The 22,483-nt window shown below is 35.6% G+C and overlaps 1 protein-coding gene across 2 annotated transcripts in view; it reads left to right on the forward strand.

Annotated features, from left to right (window-relative positions):
• The window catches only part of SLIT3 (slit guidance ligand 3), a 505,354-nt gene that overhangs the window by 439,960 nt on the left and 42,911 nt on the right, over positions 1-22,483 (forward strand). For both annotated transcript variants that reach the window (XM_070739462.1, XM_070739463.1), the window contains one exon: positions 12,939-13,078. In XM_070739462.1, coding sequence (XP_070595563.1) covers positions 12,939-13,078 — 140 coding nt within the window. The remainder of the gene's footprint in view (positions 1-12,938; positions 13,079-22,483) is intronic.

The raw sequence follows: 22,483 nt of genomic DNA on the forward strand, positions 1-22,483 counted from the left end.
ACTACAGTAATGCATACTTGTGATCTAATAAAGACACTTCAATTGATTATTGCTTTGAATAGATCTTTAACTGTTAATATTTATTCTACTTGCAGTATTTTACCTATTTGGATTCATTTCATGGTTTTAATAGATGCACTTTAAATTTGTACTTAATCACAGAGATGGTGATAACTAAACACACATACACACATTTCAAAAATCACCAAGGGGAGCATTCACATTCACAGAGGTAATGCAGAAGAAATTCCTCTAATTACCTCATAGACAAGGCTGTGAGAGTGGTCACATTTTTAAAAGATGCTCTCTTATTGACAAGTTATTGGCCAGACATCCAGATTCATTAGGCTCCCATCTCAGGCCACTTTAACCAGTCCTTTACTCTTCCAGAGATTTATCCATCTGCCCATTGTACAGAGCTCCTTCATGTTATTATCATCAATCTCATTTCAACAGAATACCATAGAGAACATTTATCTTGTTGCTTGCTAACACCCTGATACTCCTAGAGACAAATTGATAATTATCACTGACTGAGTGAACACAATTTGTGTAGAAATGAAAATCCTCCCAAACAAGGAGTCTAATGTAATGCTACATCTAGGGCAAGAAGAGAGGTTCATTGCTAGCTGGTTGGTCAGCATGTTACTAGTAACACAAAACTATCTTGGGCTGTCAAATTCAACAGCATGACTACAGAATTAGTAAATCCTTTCCACTTTCCCTGCTTTTCTATCCATGATTATCCTGATTCTCCAAAAAGAAGGCTGGGTCTTATTTTCTTTTGATACCCCACCCCCAAAATGGCTAGGCCTTCTTTTTGGAGAGTTCTAATTATTGACTCACCTTACGATGGTGGGACCAACAGCTCGACCTAGCAGGAGCCTGCTGCTGGCCCACTTCTTCTGCAACTGTTTGCCACCACTCATACGCATTGCACCAGCCTCTGTTTTACCTTCAGATGCCTGCCGGAAGTCATTTGCAGCCAATAACAGAGCTCTGAATCCAGATTTCTGTTATCGGTGGCAAATGCCTTCCAGTAGGCATCTTAAGGAGAAACAGAGGCCGGAGCAATGCCTGCCAATGGCAGCAAGTGGCCGCAGAAGAAGCAGTTGCAGAAGAAGACGAGGCAAGTGTTGGGAGTGTGCAAAGCCTGATAAGTAAGGCAAGTCCACCCTCCCATACCACCCTAGCTTATTTTTTACCTGTGTGACTCCTGTGGTGGGCAGGGGTCTTAATTAGGGCTAATTTTGTGACTGTGGCTTAATTTGATTGCATGTGCTCAAAAACGTGATAGGGCTTCTTTTCAAGATGGGTCATCTTTTTGGAGAACCACAGTAGCAGATAATAGATTTTTATGAGAGAAATGAACTTCTCCCACTGTTGACTGACAAGTCTTTATGATATATGGCAAATCAATATGTTCATCCAGAATAATCAATGTTATATCATTAATGGATCTGGCATAGCAGGTCCACCATTGCTGTCAGTTTGACTTCCTTGTTCATGCTGCAGCCAGAAAAGAACTGAGGCTAGTGATTGATCTACTTACCTTTTCCTGAACTATGTAAGTTTATCCCTTCTACTATCTATATTTTAATCTTACTTCACCATTATCCAGGTTAGTTTCTATATCCCTTGTCTATTTAGACAAGACCAGGGCAAGTAATAATAAACTTTATGTTTCTATATTCAGTCAAAGGTACCCTATTGTAAGACAATCACCCAATACATTTTATAAATAAATAAATAAATTTGCCTTTTTCTGTAAGCCATATAAATAATTAAAAATAAAAGCAGACTGCCTTTGATCCTAAGTTTCCACAAGCAGCTTCAAATTCAACATTTTTGGTAGTGATATCAAACTTATAGTTCGGTATTCATTTTAAGCTTCAAGCCAGGAAGATAAGAAATCCTGGTTTGATAGCCTGTGTCAAGAATGCACAATCTTGTGGTTGATCCTGTAAGAAAGAGGTTTTTCATACATAAATAAATAGCTACGCAAACAGAAATTGGAAGGAATACTTTCTGTCTCTCTTGATATCAGTCTGGGCCAAGGGGTGGTCTTATTCTCAGCATCCAATTACAAAGAATGCTGGTATTCTATTTCTCATGTAGTTCATTTCTTTTTCCATTGTGCTTCAAAATGAATCAAGTCTTGAGGGATAATCCATAAGTAACATTGATGTGCATGAAATGTTATATGGAAGCCGCCTTAAAAATGTTCTGTTGTTATGGCCTGTGAAAGAAATTATATTTTCTATATATCTTTCTCTCTCCCAGTGAAACATATTAATACACACACTCAGCTGCCAAACTTGTCAAATCTTTGCTTTTATAAATTTAAGCCAAAGCATTCTCCCATATGAAATGCCAAGTGATTTCACTTGAAGGATTCTGTAGTCACAGACAAGAAAAATTATCTTCTAAATAATAGTGGAATGGTGACATAAGCCAGGAAATTCACCCTGTTTTGACTGGAACTCCATTCTGATACCCTTCCTGTTCATGCTGTGCTTAGCTTGCATAAAGGGCCCAAACAGCAGGTAATACTGATTTTCATATTTGTTATTGTAACAATGTGTCACAACAGTGTCATAAAAGGCATGGGATCAGGTGGACCTCTTTAAACAGTATGCTTTCTTTGACCTTAAATAAGGATGATTACTTCAGAAAGAAATGGAATGATTATTTTGGGAGTCTATTAACCTACCTAATTTTTAAAAAGATATCAGTTCATAAAATTCTTAGCTTGCATTGTCTATATAATAATGCTCAGAATATGGGTAACAAACAAGAAGTGCTAAAAGTCTTAAAAGTTTTTTTAAAAAAATAGTGGAGATTTTTATTGTTTTAATGTTCCATGGTTGATTGATAATTTCAATGTTTATGGACTATTGAATCTGTCCAATTGATATGCAGGTGTGTATAGTTATTTAGCCAAAGGGCCTTAAAACATTTGCTGCAGAGAGAGAAATCTGTTTGAATAAAACAGCTGATTTGTAAACCAAATACATTTGGACAACATATACATCATCCAAAGATTCAATTACTTGATCAGAGCAAGCTAATGTAATTTAGTACTTCCAATATGTGTAGTCATATCAAAATTTACCAAAAGAGCTGACCCTAAAATAGCATTACATTTTGAATAGTTTATTTATGCCCTTATGTTGAAGTATAGTTTCTGAATGAAAAGGAAATATAAATTGGTTTTCGTACTGTAGACGCAGTACCAAGTGGTCTCTTAGATGATAGCATTGATACTGATTAAAAACAAAGGAGCATAATTTAGTTAGGAAGCTACATGAATCTTCTAATAGATTTGGACAGGTCCGGTAATACTAATAGGCACATCCAGAATATCTATTATCTGTCTATCTGTCTGTCTGTCTGTCTAGCTAGCTATCTAGCTATCTAGCTATCATCTACCTACCTACCTACCTATCTATCTAATCTATTTTATCAGTGACTGTTCATGACCAAAGATATTTTCATCTTCACAAACTCCAAACATCTTCATCCTGTTTTGAGACAGAGCATTATACCTGGCTGGGAATCTACCTTTCAATTGATCACATTTGCTTATTGGGTGTCAAGCAAATATGTTTTGCATTTCATGAAATGCCAATCCAATGCTGGAATGCATGAGAGAATTCACATACTTTTTGCAGATTTTTTTAAAGTAATCTCAAGCTGATTGGGCCTCCGAACCCATTCTCTGAGAAATAAAGAGAACGCCAAGGAAAATTTATGATGAATTGATGAATTCAGCACGGTTGAATTAATGATCATTTGTTCAGTGACTATTCAAAATTATAGTGACACTGTGAATGATAGGTCACAGCTATCCCAGCATCCCCACACAGGCATGCGATCATGTTTGGGGTGCTTGGTAACCAGCTTGCACTTACAATGGTTGCAGTATCCCACAATCATATGATTGCCATTTACAACCTTCCCTGCTGGCTTTCCAAAAACAAAGTCATCGGGGAAGCCAGCAGGGAAGGTTGGAAGTTGTTTTGATAAGACTCCCATATCCTGCAGTGATCACTTTTAGCCCTGCCACATGCACTGCACTTCTCCACACATTCTTGCATACACTAGCAGCCACCCTTGGCCACCTTAAGTTGCCACCCCAAGCCCTACCACACTCACATTGTCCTGTCAACCCTTTGCACACCCTCATGTGCAACCACCAAATCCTCTTGCACCTGTGCAACCACTCTGGCAACTTCCTGCATCCTCCAAAACACTGCAGCAGCTACCCCCAAAACCCACCTCACCCCACTCATGCTACCACACCAGCCCCTTTTACATTATTTACACATAGCCTGTAGCAGCCACTTACCTGCCCACAAACCTGCTTGCAAGCCTGGGAGTTCCTCCTGGCTTCTTCAGTGACTTTGCTTCTTGGTACTTGGCAGCAAGTTGCAAGGAGACCCTTGGTTAACAACCTGAGTTCCTCACTTGATGAGAGTCACAAGGCATCCTGGGATTATCATCACTAATTACATGGCACTGCACTGTACATTAAGCATGGCTTATTGATGGAAATTCTGGTCACAGGTATTGTCATTGCCCATTACCTGCAATGAAAATCAATGTAATGAAAATTCACAGTAAAATTTGCACATACTGCCAGTCTTTTTAATGGTATACTTTTAATTATCTGCCTATATGTGTTCAGGCGGGTAGCACACAGAAACAGAAAGTAAAAATAACCAACTGTGTCACCCCATTTGTCTTCTAAACTGAAAGAAATAATCTGCCCTCCTAAACTGAGACCTTGTATGCCATCTTGTCGTGTAAAGCACAATTTTATGGCTGAGTTATAAGCCCCTGAAAAAGACGATTTTGTAATGGAAATGGAAGACATGATTAATGGATCATTTTATTTAATTAGAGTTCTTTTATCCTCTTACTTTTTTCTTGGCAAAAAAGATGCTGTGCCAGCTCTTCTTCACTTCTCTATCTGCCTCTTGTGATCTCTTGAATCACCACCAGGTCAGACAGAAGACATATTTTATTGGTTCTAATGAGATAGCCGACAGGCAAAGAAAATATTTCATACAGATTGAGCGTCCTTTAAACAGAATTGATTCAAGCAGTTTGTTTTCCTTCATCCTTTCTAAAGTTATATCCCCATTCCTTCCAATATTATGGCTTATGAGCAATCACTGTAAGATGAATACTGCAAGCAGCTCTTCTGTATAATCCTTTCACATCATTTTATGGCACTTATAAAAAATTATGCTTCAGTAAAGCACTGCTTTGTTCTGCTGCACAGCTATCCAGCTCATTGAACTTATTCTCCTAAAAAAAAAGGTGGAGGGAAGAGTGACTTGTTCTAAGGTGGATTGTCTTGCCAGCTCAATAAGAGATAATCAAAGGTGCCTGACTTAGCAGGATTAAATTCCATACAGTTGCTTGTTTTTATTTGGCAATTATTGTTGCTCTTTTAATTCAGTTGTATTGATTATTTGGAGAATTTACTTCCCCCACTTTTTTATGAAGGGGAAAATTCTCCATTACCCAACACACAAGTGAAGACCACACAATCCACTTTGGCCAAGTTTATTTGAACCACGCTGGAGTCAGAATATAAGATCTTGCCAATACGAAGAGTAGTCTTATATAGTCTTTTAATAAATGATGATCAGTAATGATGTCAAATGTTAATAATTTTATTTCAATAAACAGATTAGATTTTCTTCTTACAATGAGAATACACATTAAAATAGAGGTTTACATAACTCAGTTTTGGAGTTAATTACTTTCTAGTTCCCATCTAAAAATATAGGTGCTGTTAAGATAGCTCATGAGCTATAGCAAGGTTTACTTGAGTTCAGAGACCTGAATTTATTGGTTTGGTCATTGAGGATTTGTTTGTGGGTAAAGAATTTTTTGACAGACAGGTCACAGACAGCAAGGATGGGATCTCGTCATTCTTCTATTCAGATACTAAGCACGGGAGCCCCCCAGGGTTGTGTACTAAGCCCTTTCCTTTATTCCTTGTACACACATGATTGCACCCCCTTGTATAATACCAACATGATTATTAAATTTGCAGACCATACGACAGCAGTGAGGCTGATTAATAAGAACAATGAGTCTACTTACAGAAACGAAGTGCAAGGGCTAACATTGTGGTGCAAAGAAAATAATCTTACACTTAACACCAAAAAGGCTAAAGAACTGATAATTGACTTTAGGGAGAAGAAAGATGTACATTTACCATTGTACATAAATGCCAAAGAGGTTGAGAGGGTTGGTAGTTTTAAATTTCTGGGTATTCATATCACAGAGGTCATCTCTGTGAATGTTAACATGCTTGTGAAGAAGGCACAAAAGAGGCTGTACTTCCTAAGAATACTCAGGAAGATAAATCTATCTCAGCATCTATTGTTGTCCTATCGCAGCACCATTGAGAACATCCTAACCTATGGCATTCTTGCATGGTATGGGAGCTTTACAGAGAATCATTAGAACTGCCCAGAATATCATTAGGCTCCAGCTACCAGCCCTGGATGATATCTTCACATCTCACTGTTTTATAAAGGTGTGCAACGTTCCCAGAGACTCTTTTTATCCTGCTTACAATCTTTTTGGACTGCTGCCTTCTGGCAGAAGATACAGAATAATTAAAACTCGAACCACACATTTTCTGAACAGTTTTTATCCCAGAGCTATAATTGCACTTAACAATGTACTAGGGGTCACTATCAGTGAACTGCTGGACAATACTACTTGGTCTGTTGTGTGGATCTTGGAAGATTCAGGTAAGAAATTGTGGTGGTTTGGGCATTTTGGATTGTTATGTATGTTGAGATTGATCTTAGGCATCATACAAATTTCGTTGCATGGGTATACTGTGTATATACATACAATGACAATAAAGCATGTATGTATGTATCTATCTATCTATCTATCTATCTATCTATCTATCTATCTATCTATCTATCTATCTTCTTTGATCCCTTCAGTTCCAGGAGTTTCCTGGAAAATGTGCTGTGCTCAAAGTTTGATATGGATTGTAGAAACACAAATCCCAGAGAATAATCAGAGAGATTATATAAGAAAGAGGAAGGTGAGATAAATAGGAAGAGGATTGGGTTGAGAAATAAATGCATGCTCATGTAAGGAAATGTTGAGATTTAGGTAAAAAAGTGCAGTAAGATTTAATTTATAGTAAACATGGGCAAAATACTATATACTATAGGGTAGGGGGCATAACTCCAAAAGATGATGAGTGCCAGAGGTGGGTTCTCCCAGTTCAGACCGATTCTATGGAATTGGTAGTAACTTGGTGGTCTAGGTCACTGGAACCCCGCAGCGATCCAGGCTCTCTTGGCATTGCCGTAGCTTCCACCATCTTGTTTTTGCTTCTACACATGCACAGAAGCTGATTTTGTAGCACTGCAATGTGTACACACCTGCACAGTGCATCAAAAAGCAAATCAGCAGCAAACAAAAACAGAACTCACCCCTGGTGAATCCTATCTTAGATGATATATTCTCAATAATCTAATAAAGGCAAACCAAATAAACATGTTTCTATCTTAATATGGGGCTAAGTCACAAAAGTGAGTCAATCATAAATTTTGGAAGAATTGGAAAAACTGAGCTATGTAGGATCCATTGAATAAATCAGCAGCTCATTTAAATAGTCAAAATCTTGTACAAAAGTCATATAAAATATTATTTATGAATCTTTGAAAGACCAAGAGATTGCATACCACCTTGAACATCATTACCATATATTCAGAATTCCCATAGTGAGAATCAAAAGCAGTTAATTATTAATGTTCCTCATTCATGAAAAATAGAGCACAGAGCTCTCTGAGATCCAGTTTTGTAAAAAATTCATGCCTTCCACAACCATTCCAAGAGTTAAGAAATGAAGTATGAGTGTAGTGACATCTGATTCCATGGTTCTGTGATATGATTCATAGAATGGAAATAAAAAAAACTACCATCTTGACAAAAATGTTAGTAGTATAGGCTGGAAAGAAGGAAGGAAAATTACTTGTAAATGTTGTGATAGATTGTTTTAAGCTCCTAACTCTGTATTACCCATCAGTAAGTAACTTTTTTTTTAATTCTTGGTCCAAAGAATAAAATTAAATAAACACTGAACAAATATGAAAAGTCTGTGAGATCCTTGATGCTCTTTGAACTTGTTTCCTGGTAGATGATTCTTTACCAAACAATAATGGTAATGGTAATAAGTATTACCATTGCCTATTTGTGCTGAGATAACATCATCAGTGCTATTAGGGAGTGAGATTTGCGATCATTTTTTGTACTAGTAGCTTGCCCTGTCAATATTAATGGGCATATTCTTAATGGCTCCTGGAAATTGTTTCCTTTTAGCATGTTGGTAGTTTCTTTTCTGGATTATTTTTTGCTTCTTGGTTGTTGGTTTAATGTTAATCTTGAGGTCAATTCTTGCTTATCTGGGTGTTGATTGCCAGGGAGGAGGTATTTATTCTTTTTGTTTCCTTTTTAGCTTTTTGATTGTCTCTTTTGAATGGTATGCTTATCTCTATGTGCCTGTTGATGGTCAGTTTGCTGAGTGCCAGGCTTTCAGGAATTCCGTCGTGCTTTTGGACTTGACTTGGTCTACGATGCCCACAGTTTCCCAGTTGAAACTATGATCAATTCTGTCCATGTATTGTGAAATTAAGAAGCTTTCATCATGTTTTCGGTTGGTTTTCATAGAAGGGTTCTGTTAGTCTTCTGTCTATTTGCCTTACAATACATAGTGCCAATTGCAACTCCTACACTATATGCTTTTCTTCTTCTTCTGAGGCTGCTGGGTTGTTTTTTGTTGTTTTTTGTTTACTTAGGATATTTTGGAGATATTTAATTGGTTTGTCTGCTATGGTGATGCCATCTGGTTGTAATTTGTTGGTGATTTCTGAGATGTTTTTGATATTTGTGAAGAATTCTATTCAGAGCTATTGATGGCTATGTTACATTGGATTATATTGGTCAGGCACTTTTTGATGAAGTTGTAATGATATCCATTTTGTTAGAAGATGTTGTACATATGATTTGTTTCCTTTTTCTAGTATTCAGGGATAGAGAACATCTGTATTATTGATGAGAATAATGATCTCTACCCTTCCCATTGTCATATTCTGCTGCAATCCCTTTACTCTTCTGTTGATGTTCAAACAGACCTAGATTAATGCTGTCAAAGTTAATCAGGCACCTTGATAAATGACTATGTCCTCGATTTCATCTGGTAGTCAGTTCAGCCTCTTTCATTCTAGCTCATATCCTGAGCTAATAGCTATCTCATCAATACATTTCCTCTCTAAATGCTTCACCTGTCATAAGCAATGGTTTTCATAGTCTCAAGTCACTTGCTTGACAAGGTCTTTAAAGTTAGTTCTCAGATGTACCATGTAATGTTCCAGTTACTCCAGCTAGATGTGAACTGTGCTGGGTTATTCATTTTACACATCCTTCAGCCATTAGGCTAATTATAAATCCCATGGTGGTTTGTTTGACAAGGAAGTAATTTGATTTTAGGAAGATATATAATTCATATTGAGTGAGGAATGGCAGTAAATTTGATCAGATTCCCATACTGATGAGGAAATACTTTGTATGGGAGGATGGCAACTGTTACAGTTGCTTCCACAGTGACTTCAATATCTTTGGCAAAGTGGTAATGGGGGTGGGTTTATTGATTATGATTGAATCTCCTCATATGTTGGGCTGTCTATGCAAGGCCTCCCAGGTACGATGATTAGATGTTTCCTGTTCCATATTCCCAAGTAGACAAGAAAGTTAGGCAATTTTTTTCACTGCAGAGAACTAGGAAGCCATAACTAAAAGTTCTCACTTCACAACATCTAAGAATCCTTCCCCTTAGTTACAAAACATGAATCTTCTTCCTTCCGCCTATTTCAATCAGTGGCTACATGGATGCTTATTTCCCAGCCTTGAATATTTCTGCATTTTTGCTTCTTGTTTACAAAATATTTTTTAGTAGAATAAGAATCGGAAAATCCTGCCCTTGAGCTCTACTTTTGTATTGTTCTGGTCCATATGGGTCATTGCTTGGTTTCTGAACTAGAGCACAAAAGACTAGCACCTTCATTGATAGGAGAGTCCCTAGAGACATCTCCCTAAAGATGTCCCCAGACATCTGATCCCTTGCTATAATAAAAGCTGTAGGGAAGTCTGTCAAGCTGTTGGGCCTCATATCAGGGTTCAAAAAGGAAGGGTGTCTAACTCAACCCTTCATTGGCAGGAGATGCACTTCCAGGAAGATTAATAGCTTTATTTACTGATAATAATGACCCCTACACAATGAATCATTGACCATCTCACTCTAAAAGAAAGGTAACTATGTTCGGAATCCAGAGTTTAAAACAGTGTTTCCCAACCTTGGCAACTTGAAGATGTCTGGACTTCAATTCCCAGAATTCCCCAGCCAGCATTTGCTGCTTTGGGGAATTCTGGGAGTTGTAGTCCAGATATCTTCAGGTTGCCAAAGTTGGGAAACACCGGTTTAAAATATATAATTCTTCAAATTTTCTATTTGAATTAATGGATACAAGGCAGCTTTGCTAGCTTTCTATGAAATTTATGTTTTTAAGGAATTTTTTTCACTGAGCAGAGTATTATCATAGCAGAATTGTACAACACAATGTATATTGGGCACGTAAATATACTGGCTCCAATATAATCTTTCTTTCTTCTTCTTGATGGATATTGTTTTATGTTTTCACAAATAATAACTTGACAGCAGAACTGTACTTCTCTTTTCAAGTAATAACATATATACACAGTCCTTGTACTTCATTTAGATCCTATCCTAATCCTAAATATTCTATCTATACTGTATATATATTCCCTCATGAACTCTAACATTAAGAAAATACATCTGCTTTCTGGGATGCAGAATCTCACCTTACCAGCTTTCATTCTTCAATCATGTTCTCTCTTTCCTTTTCTGTGAAACTGGGACTGCGCATCTTCCAGTCCTCTGAGAGTCTCCAAACCAGTGAAGGAGCAAATGTGAAATAAAAATCCAAACTAAACATGGAGAAAGCAGAACTTTTACTGTTGCTGGGGGCTTTATTTTAGTAATTGACAGCCAAGATTCCAATTTTCTCTTTAAGTGTTATGTTATTATTTAAATAGTTATGGTTTCTGACTCCCAAGGCAGTTACAGATAAAAATGCATTGAAAACAGTATAACAGGGAAAAAATATAACAAAATGAAGAATGAAGATGAGAAATTTGACAAGAAATACACAAACACAAAGAAATAAAGTCACACAGTTTCCGCGGGAAGGGGGGAAGAGGTATTCCTAACTCATCACTAATGTTGAATAGCCACATAATAGTGGCTGGAATGATCTTTTCTGAGTTTCAGCTCATAAACATGGGGCATCCCTACCTGGAGACAAAGGAGCTGTCTTTTGTGCTAAAACCTGAGAATTATATTATTGTAATATGCTTTTCTTGGAACGGCATTCGAAGTGCAAACTGGAAAGAAGAGCATAAAAATAGGCAATGTCTCTTGAAAATCCTATATGTCCCAGTTACAACAGTTTCACTAATTATTGTCTTCTGAGCTCAATGCAGAATACATGCAATTATATATAAAGAGTTATATAGCTTATGCCTAAACTATTTAGAAGACTTCTTCTTCCCCATAATCCTTCTGTACAAGTACCTTTCTGTACCTTTTGCAGATCCTACCAATAGATAATATTTTTCTGGGTTGGATCCCATATTGTGAAAGAAATGGTGATTGAAGTCAAAGCAAATTCCTTTCTTGTTATGGTACAACAGGACTAAAACATAGTTTTCCACCCAGGCCTTACAATATTTCATGGTTACATTTGTGGTATTGTATTTCTTCTTCATTTTGCAGTATACAGTATATGTTTTCAAAATAAAATTATAAAAGGGAAATTGGTGTTTTCAGAAGTAATTATCATCACAATATTTAGTACCTTTAAGTTCACCAGTACTGACATTATTATATAAATAATATATAATATATATAATGTCAGATTGTTAAGATTTATGAATATGGTTTTGATCAAGTCATGCTTATCACACCTTAGCTGTAGTATCCAATTTAGTTTTGACCCAGAGGAAGAAAAACTATTTTTGCTATTTCTGCTGCGTATATGTTCTAAACACTATAGATAGTTGTCTGTGTGTTTGTGTGTGTGTGAAAAAGAGAGAAAGAAAGAGAGAGAGAGAAGAAAGGTATGTGTGTGAGAGAGTGGCTGTGTAGCTATGTGTAACAGAACAATAAAATGTAATAGAACATATGTGTAACAGAACAATAAAATGTAATAGAACATATACATATAGCATTGATGCCTAAAGTTACATAATTCAGGAAAGATTTACTGCTAAGGCATAAATTGGCCTTCTTATTGGGTACCCAGAAAAAACAAGTGAATATATCTGCAATTATGTGTTCTGCCAGAATTGTGAAGCACGAATCTGGAACAAACTACAAAATTCACTGAAGCTGATCTGCCATATGTATGCATCCGGACTTGTCATCTGCCCATTGAATTGCTAAACTGCATCATATGGCAGAATTGAAAAGATCTGGGCAATCCCAGATGTAGCTAAGTGCCTTAATTAAATGATCCACTATTCTTCTTCATTGATATCTTCTTGTCCCCCTTTTTTAACATTCCTGCTCCTCAGATTTTATTTCTGTGATAAAATGTAAATATTAAATTATGAAAAATTACCTCAACTTGAGAAACTTTTGCTTATGTGTTGAATCTAGAATCTACATAAACTTTCTAATTTAGTATCCCTTGATCTTCAGAGACTTCCCCTTTGTATGTGTGTTTGTATACGCAGTTCCTTTTTTAAGTCATTTTAGCCCAACATGCCAGTTAATGTCCATATTTCCTTTATTTCTGTGTTAAAAGCTGTTCCTGCCCTACTGGGTTTGAAGGGAAGAAGTGTGAAGTGAATCCAGATGACTGTGAAGATAACGATTGTGAGAACAACTCTACTTGTATGGATGGGATAAACAATTACGCTTGCCTTTGCCTACCAAACTATACAGGTCAGTATATCATTTTGAGAGATTTTAGGGGGGGAAATCTCCAGATGTCACATGGAGTTTCATGTATCTTAACTGATATTTTTTTCCATGCTAGAAGGACCTGCTTGTCTACTACTTGGTGGAAGGGAGCAGACTTTTTTAAGAATGCCACAGTCTGAACAGCTTGTATCTTCCCTTAGGAAAGGGAGAAAGACACATGGCAAATCATTATATCAATTAATTAATTAATTAATTAATTAAATTTTAAATTAATTTTATTTGTCAACAAGTCCAACAGCACATTAAAAACTGGCACAAATAAATGGATATAAAGAAGCAAAACATAGTTTTAATTATTTTTCAGTTACAGAGATTTCAGCTTTTGGAATGTGGTTCCCCACCTAAACCAGTGCATTAAATAATGTCAAAAGGGCATCAGAAAAGGAAAAAGTTAGGAATATTTTCCACCAGGATAAGGGATTAAAATTGGACTGGATATCAATGTAGCATAGAAAAGAAATGATTTTTACCCTAGCAAAAAAAAAAAAAAAGTTGGAGATTTTTTAAAATGGTTGGTTTCAATTATTTGGAAAACTATTTAATGTATTTATTGGCAGAGAATTTTCTTTTCTTAGTGTGTACACATCTCAGCCCTTTACTGATATCAAAATTAAGTATCCAGGAAAGTTGAGTTTATATATGTATGTATTTCTATATCTAAAATGTTGGTATGTTAATTATTAATTAAGTGATATGCTCTTCACTACAATGCATTACAGCATGGATACTTTGCCTTACAGCTTTGCCATCATTGCAAAGGTCTGAAAGTCTCATCCATTTTCTCGCCTTACTGTAATTCAGTCTCAACATTCTGGGATTCCTAAAATAGCATAAGAGTAATAGAAAGCAGGGGGTTTCTTCCATATCTATGACCATGGCTGTATATACCTGTATATATGAATACACACACACACACAGAGAGATATTCATAGACCTATTTTTGTAAATTGTGATGTTGTTATAACTGTGTTAATTTCTATATTGCAAATAATTCCATTGTAACTATGTTGTATTATTTCAAGATCACCTTAATTCCAAAACTGGGAACAACCTGCCACTGTTTCCTGTTCAAAAATAGAGATTTTTAATAAGTAATCTAGCTAGCTATCTGTACATGTCTGTTATTTCAGCAAACAAGTATACATTTATTTGTTTATTGCCTGCACATTAATACCCACATGCATTTGAAAACTATAGGGAACATCAAAGCATTTTGTTCAAGTCTTCCTAAGAAGAAAACAAAGAGCAATACATAAAATAAACAAATATATGCCTGTGCCTAAATGACAGCTGCTTGGTTTTCACCTTTACTCTGACACATGATATTTTTAGCAGTCATGCCCTAATTCACACAATGCAAATTCTCCAGAGATTGAAAAAGTCTCCTCATTTTTTTCTCTTCCACCCAGTTCTTCAACGCTGCTCCCTGATTTTAGAAACTCCAATTGCATTTGTCCAACAATGTAAGAATATAAGCCACCAAATCATAAGCTGTCACATTTGCAGTACCATGATTAAAAAAAAGTTATGTTCTTTTAAATATAAAAATGTGAACTGGCCATGTTACTCTCTGAGCTCTGGACACTTAGAGAAAGGCCCCTTATAAGCTAGAAACTGTTACGTAACATGGGATTCAATCAGTGTCATGTTTGAGTGAGCTGGTGAGAAAATCTAAAATTTCTCAAACTTAAAATGTTTTGTTGGGCTCTTTTGGGATGCTTATGTAAATAGTTGGCTTAGAAAACCTTCATCCTGATTGAAAATGAACTGCTGCAATTAGCCATCTTTCTGCCAGAAATTTTTGTAATGGTTGAACCTGACCTCAAAGTTTAGAAATTGAGAGCCTGAGACAATGGTTCTCACAACATGATTCCCTATATATGAATAAATGTGCATTAATTAACAAATTAATTCCATTTTGAATGAAAGAAAAAGGTATGTTTTTAAATTTTTGTTATTGCTCTTTCTTAATAGGTAAAAATAAGATGCGAACTTAGTTTTCTAAATAAATAAGATATTGTTTTCCTGCCTTATTAGATATTGCTTCCCAAAAATTCTAAATTTTAGAAAATGATTATCCTAAAACAAATGGTTAAGTCTAAATAAGCATAAGACATAACCGACATACTGTTTATTGCTGAATTTTCAATGACTAATCTAATAATCAATAAAAACATGTTTCTTAAGAAAATGCAGCAAATTACACAAGCAGATCACCAAAAACAATCTTAGATATTAAAAATAATGATAGGCAGCATACTAACAGTTTGCCTTTAAAAATAGCCTATATGTAGCAAAACCTACAAAAATGAATAATTTATCTTCCTATATTTTCCAAGTGTCAGGATACTATAGGTCTACACCTTTTAGAATTAGTTTTTATTCCAAACTTTATCATTTTAGTAAAACAATCTTTGAAATTAGGTTTTGTGTTCATATTTTGCAGCATGGCAACCTTGAACATTCTTTAATTGCTTTTGTATATTTAACCATAAAATACTCTCCTAAACATATGTTAAAATCAGATTCTCTCCAATATGAGTCACAAAGTCCTCAGGAAATACTTGAGTTTAACTGATCTAATTGAAATACAGGTTCTTTTCAATGCTGTGTTGATCTGATTTTATGACTGAAACATGGCAGGGCAAATCATTCATATTAATATTCTCTATTTCTGCCTTCTGTGGTTTCTTTTTCTTTTTGGTTCATAATTTTGTTTAATCTTGCTTTATAGGCTTTGACTGCACTATAAACCACATGAGGCACCTTTGTTCAGAATTTTAGACATAAAGTACAGAATGCATTGTCAATAAAAGCAAACTTCCCCAAACTTTGCTTCCACAGTGGTGGAAAAAGAGGTAGGAATGGAAAAGAATAGGTTGTATCCAGGGGTGGGCTGCTACCTGGACAGGGGGGGGAGTGATGCAGTGGGGTAGCAAAAATGGAGCTCCACCCCATAGTACCCAATTTGCACTGAAAGAAATTGAAAGAAAATGCAGAGCGTCCTGCATAAGCCACGCCCACAGTGTGGTAGTAAAAATTTTGGTAGCCCTTCACTGGTTGTATCTATTGAAATGTGATTTGAGAAAATGTGTGCTCTTGCTCCAATCTGGCATAATCTCACTTTAGAGTCAGACTGTGTCCAAACAGGCTGAAGTTCAGCTATGATAATAATTTAGAGAATCATTGCTTGCCTATCTAGAGAGAGGTAGTTCAACAGTTTTGGAGTTTGCTAACATTTCCCTTCTACTCCAAGAAAAGAGTCTCATGTTTATTTGAAAAACAATAGCTTTTTAGTATGCCATGTACTCTCCCCTTTGAAGGTTCAATTCCTAATGTCTCCAGTTATAAGGAGCCCCTTCCTCCCAGACAAGTATAAACCATTTTCTCTAATATTTCCATAAACAGGGGTCTTCTTCCGATATCTCATCCCTTAACAAAAATCAATTGATAAAAACTCAACATTTAATTCTAATAATCCAAAATCTACTAAGAACTAATGTATTATATTTTAATCTGAATCTAATCGATTTTGTATTCCAATTTATCACTTTCTCTTAAAAAATGAAGCAACAAATCTGTCCCCACTTATAAATTGAGCTTTAAAGCCTTATCATTCAATAATAGCTATTAGAAACCACACCATCAGGGATGAAATCTACTTACCTTCCCTATCGGCTCACAAATGTGAATCACTGGGAATCATTGTTTCAGAATCTCTTTGTAGAGAGATTCTCTATGGAACAAAAATATGGGTGACCCTTGCTCCTAAGCACATTCCTAATTCAATTTAAAACCTTTCTATAATCAATATAGTATCTATTTTCTTTTTGGGGTTTTACAGCTTTCTCAATTATCCAACATGCATCAGCAGTAATGTCTTTCATTCTTTGGCTTTTTCTAAAACCAGCATAAACATCTGGCATCTCTTTTTCCATACAGGGCTGACCCTATAAATTATTTTGCTAGCTAATTTGTAAAATTATATTGCGCACTCTATTAAATCTTCTTTCTTTGAAAAAAAAAGAAGAAATATTATTTATTTATTTATTTATTCATTCATTTATTCATTTATTTATTTATTTTGTCAAGTACATATTTGAATGTAGATATAGATATAACATTTTTTATATCTATATAACATCTACAAAAACAGATATAACATTGTTTACATATACATAAGATGGGTACTGATAAGCTGGAACAACTGGACAGAGAGAGTAGGTGCGCTGGTAAGCTTATGCACGCCTCTTACTGACCTTTTAGGAATTGGGTGAGGTCAACAGTAGACAGTCTAAGGGTAAAGTTTTGGAAGGTTTGTGACAAAACCACAGAGTCAGGTAGTGAGTTCCAGGCATTAACGACTCTGTTGCTAAAGTCATATTTTCTACAGTCAAATTTGGGGAGGTTCATTTTGAGTATCTGTTGTGTGCTCATGTATTGTTGTGGTTGAAGCTGAAGTAGTCATTGACAGGTAGGATGTTGTAGCAGATAATTTTATGAGCTATGCTTAGGTTGTGCCAAAGGCGATGTAGTTCTAAGCTTTCTAAGCACAGGAGTCCCTTCATCTTTGCTGGCGCTGCTTTGAATCCCAATGAGGGGAGGCTCAGGGAATCCCAGCAATGCAAGAACGGGCGCTTTGGCTGGCAGTGGATGTCCGGGGGTGGGGATTCCCAGAGAGGGGAGGCTCAGAGAATCCCAGTAATGCAAGAACGGGTGCTTCATCTGGCAACAGAAGTTTGGAGGTGGAGTTTCCCAGTGAGGAGAGGCTCAGGGAAATCCCAGCAATTCAGGAACGGGTGCTTCGGCTGGCAATGGAAGTCCAGAGGCGGGGATTCTCAGTAGCGCAAGGCAAAAGGGGTGACTTTTGGGATGGGGTTGCACGCATTATTTTCTTTTACATTGATTCTTCTTATGAACTTTTCTACTTACGAACCTGGTAACGGAACGAATTAAGTTCGTAAGACGAGGTACGACTGTACTTTCTTTTGGATATTGTCAAAAGTTTATCCTAGCTATTAAATAAAAACCTGTTAAACTATCAAGGGATGTTTTTGACACAATTAGGGCTTTTACTATTTATAGTGCATTGCTTCTCAAAAATGATTCCCACTAAATTCAATAGGCTGTTTTTTGTTTTGTTTTTAATCAAATGAGTGGTTATAATGGCATTAATCTTTAATCAATGATGAATGTGTACTGTTCTTTGCTTTTTAATTTTCTTTTTTTGTGACTATCTTTGATTCCTGAAATAACTTATTTGCCTGGAAGTGTTTTTGGAAGAGAGATTTCTAGAAAGCAAATTTTCCTTAGTGGGAATGCATTGTTCTTTGGCAAATGAAACATGGAAGGGTCTCCAGGCCTTTAACCCATGTAGGATTAACTGCTAGGAACATATGTTAATGCTGATTCATTGTGCCTCTAGTGACTACAAAACAAAAATCAATCCAGCAGACTAGAAAATGTTGCATGCATTTGACTTCATTTAATTATTATGCTTTCAATAATGGAATTATCATAACAGAATACATACCAATTATGACTTCTAGTGTTTGAACTAAATGCACAATATTATGCATTTGAGTTAAATGGACAGTATTGCTTCTTCCTCACTGTAAAGAACAGAAAGGATTTAGCTATTGAGAAGTAGGTCCTATGGTGAGTGCAAACAATTACGTATACATCAAATAAATCAAGGGTGTCAAACTGCACAGGCCACGCCCACTCTAGCTTCACAAACGGAAAAAACATTGTGATACATCACATGTCAGCAACAAACAAGCAAACTCACCCATACATATAATTATACATAATATGCATGTTGAATATATGTTGAATATATATATTCAACACAAAAACACACCTTGTGTATTTGTGTGTGTATATGTATACATATGTAATATGTAGATAGGTAGATATAAAATATATATAAATTGTATTGTGTGTGTATACAGTTTGTATAAGAAAATCTACAGATTGTGGGTGTGTTTATGTGTGTGAATATTAAAAAATACATCATTTTAAGGCCATTATTGGGTGATTTATGTTACGTGTGGACAGAATATACCTTACATTACAATCTCCCAAAATTTGTATTGGCATTTGTATACATTGCTAATAATATCTAAAATGTCAGAATTTATTTTCTTTCAGTTGTCAGAAATAATTAACAATTTTAAGGCTTGTGTCCATAATGTTCCATTTTGACTGAGACCAGTTTTTAAAAAATAAAGTTCTTTCTTTATACTGTATTTGCATAAATGAAGCAGGCATCAACTGGATTGATACCAGTTTCATTATGCTCAAACTCATTTTTTTTCTTTGCTTTATAAGAAAATCCCAGGTTGATACATGATAGACCTTACACTTTGGGATGCCTTCAGCAAATAGGCAACAACCTATGAATTAACTGAAAGTAGCTAGAGGTTATATTGTAATAACACACAGTTCTGTGCTTCTTGGGTTCTCATTGGGTCATTTGTTAACACTGTTTCTATGCTAGGGAAATGACAGCCATAAATAATTTATGGAGGAACTCCATGTATTTCTGATGAAGTTTTAGGAGAAATCTTTTACAATTAATAATTAAGCCAACTTTGGGACTGCAGTGCTAATGGTAATTGGTAAAAATTAGGACGCTGTTACTTGATTTTGGTGCTGGAAATCTGTAAATGAGAGAGATGTTTTACTACTAAGGTAATAATTGGCACAATAAAATTTCTGATAGCATGTTTTACAGTTTAATTTTGTCCATTAAGAGTTATGTTATTAGTATGGGTATTCACATGTGTGCGTACACATGTGCAAGATTGTAACTGAAATGAAATATAGGACTGAAATACATTTTGGAATCTCTACACAGGAATAATTTGAGATAAAACTTTACAATACAGCTGAAATTGTTCAGGAAATATAAGAGATTGGGGGGGCAGGAGAATTCACGATATTACAGAAGGGAATTTTATCATAACACTATTATTCAGAAGATTGTGGCTTTGATCATTGTGAATCATTTGAACCATTTGTTCATTATTAGAAACTAGAAATACAAAACAAGATTTTGAATAGGTATTATCAAAATGGGTTGCACTGTTCCATATACTTGAGAACATTTTATTTAAGAATGCAATCCTGATGGACTCCTGGGTATAGACAATTATTTATTCCTTAAGCAAATGCATTTAGATTATATATCACTTCATAGTGCTTTATAACACTCTCTAAATGGTTTTATAATGTCAGTGAATTGCCCAATAGTGGGTTTCACTTAACTTTGCTACTAGTTCAGAACTGTGAATATGTGTACGCGCTTCATTTGTGTGTGGCACTTCTGCACATGTGCAGAACCAGGCAGGTGGGTGGAGCCTTCCACTGCCACTGCTCCCAGTTCTCCTGAACTGGGGAAAACCGGTAGCAACTCACCTCTGATACTGCCCCCAACAATCTGGGTCCTCATTTTACCAACCTCTCAGATATATGGAAAGCTGAATCAACCTTGAGCTGGTCAGGATCCAGTTACTGGCAGTGGGCAGAATTAGCCTCTATTACTAACCATCTCTAACCACTGTACCACCACAGTTCCTTAAATCTGTTTAGCATCAAGGCTTTTAATCATATTATTATATTATTGTGAGAATTTTTTTAAATACCGTATATACTCGAGTATAAGCCGACCCGAGTATAAGCCGAGGCACCAATTTTTGCCACAAAAACTGGGAAAACGTATTGACCCGACTATAAGCCGAGGTTAGAAAATGCAGTGGCTACTGGTAACTTATAAAAATGGAAAACAATAAAATTACATTAATTGAGACATGTTTTAGAATATTTATTTTAAAGAAAACCAGTAAACTAGCTCTGTAAATTTAAAAGAGGGTAAACAAATTAACAATATTAACAATAAATTAAAAAGTAAAAAAAGTAGCTCGATCAGGAACAAAGCTAAAACCTAACAGTTAAAATCCTTCAAAACTGGATTCCTTCTCATCATTAATTGGATTTACATTATTGTTCTGTTTTTATATATGCTATGAGCCACCCTGAGTCCTTGGAGAGGGATTGCATACAAATCCAATTAAATAAATAAATAAACAAACAAACAAACAAATAAGTGTATCCAAAGAAGAGCTTCAGCATTAGCTGCTGTGAGGTTATCAGCATAGAAAACCAAATAGCTAGATAGATAGATAGATAGATAGATAGATAGATAGATAGATAGATAGATAGATAGATAGATAGATATAGATAGAAAGATAGACAGACAGACAGAAAAATAGATAGATAGATAGATAGATAGATAGATAGATAGATAGATAGATAGATAGATAGATAGAAATAGATAGATAGATAGATAGATAGATAGATAGATAGATAGATAGATAGATATAGATAGAAAGATAGATAGACAGACAGACAGACAGAAAAATAGATAGATAGATAGATAGATAGATAGATAGATAGATAGATAGAAATAGATAGATAGATAGATATAGATAGAAAGATAGATAGACAGACAGACAGACAGATAGAAAAATAGATAGATAGATAGATGGATATAGATAGAAAGATAGATAGACAGACAGACAGACAGACAGACAGACAGATAGAAAAATAGATAGATAGATAGATAGATAGATAGATAGATAGATAGATAGATAGATAGATAGAAATAGATACAGATAGATAGATAGATAGATAGAAAGAAAAATAGTTAGATAGAAAAATAGATAGATAGAAATAGATACAGATAGATAGATGATAGATAGATAGATAGATAGATAGATAGATAGATAGACAGATAGATATAAATATAGACAGACAGATAGAAAAATAGATAGATAGATATATAGATAGATAGATAGATAGATAGATAGAAATAGATACAGATAGATAGATAGAAAAATAGATAGATAGAAAAATAGATAGATAGAAAGATAGACAGATAGAAAAAGAATTCCTGTCTAGCTCTGCCTCATAACACATTATTAGATCCTATCCAAGCAAGGACAGCAACTACCACAAAATACCATTTTTTAAACAGTTTAAATCCTTTCAAAGGAGGGGGAGGAGAATCTGACAGCAGGGGGCCTTTTTAATCCGACTCACCATTGCAAATGGCTGCCTTCTTTGCTTGAGCTAGGGAGAGGAACTACGGCGTGCCAGAGGGGACAAAAGCTGGTGCCTCCTCGCTCTGGCTCAAGCAATGGCGCCCTCGTGTGGTGACTTTGTCAATGACCCGAGTATAAGCCGAGGCTGTGTTTTTCAGCCCATTTTTGGGGCTAAAAAACTCGGCTTATACTCAAGTATATACGGTACATCCAAGATATAGTCCCAAAACTTTTGAGACCACTAATGTTACTCAACATA

Source organism: Erythrolamprus reginae, chromosome 2, assembly GCF_031021105.1.
Source record: "Erythrolamprus reginae isolate rEryReg1 chromosome 2, rEryReg1.hap1, whole genome shotgun sequence".
In the NCBI taxonomy this organism is placed as follows: Eukaryota; Metazoa; Chordata; class Lepidosauria; order Squamata; family Dipsadidae; genus Erythrolamprus; species Erythrolamprus reginae.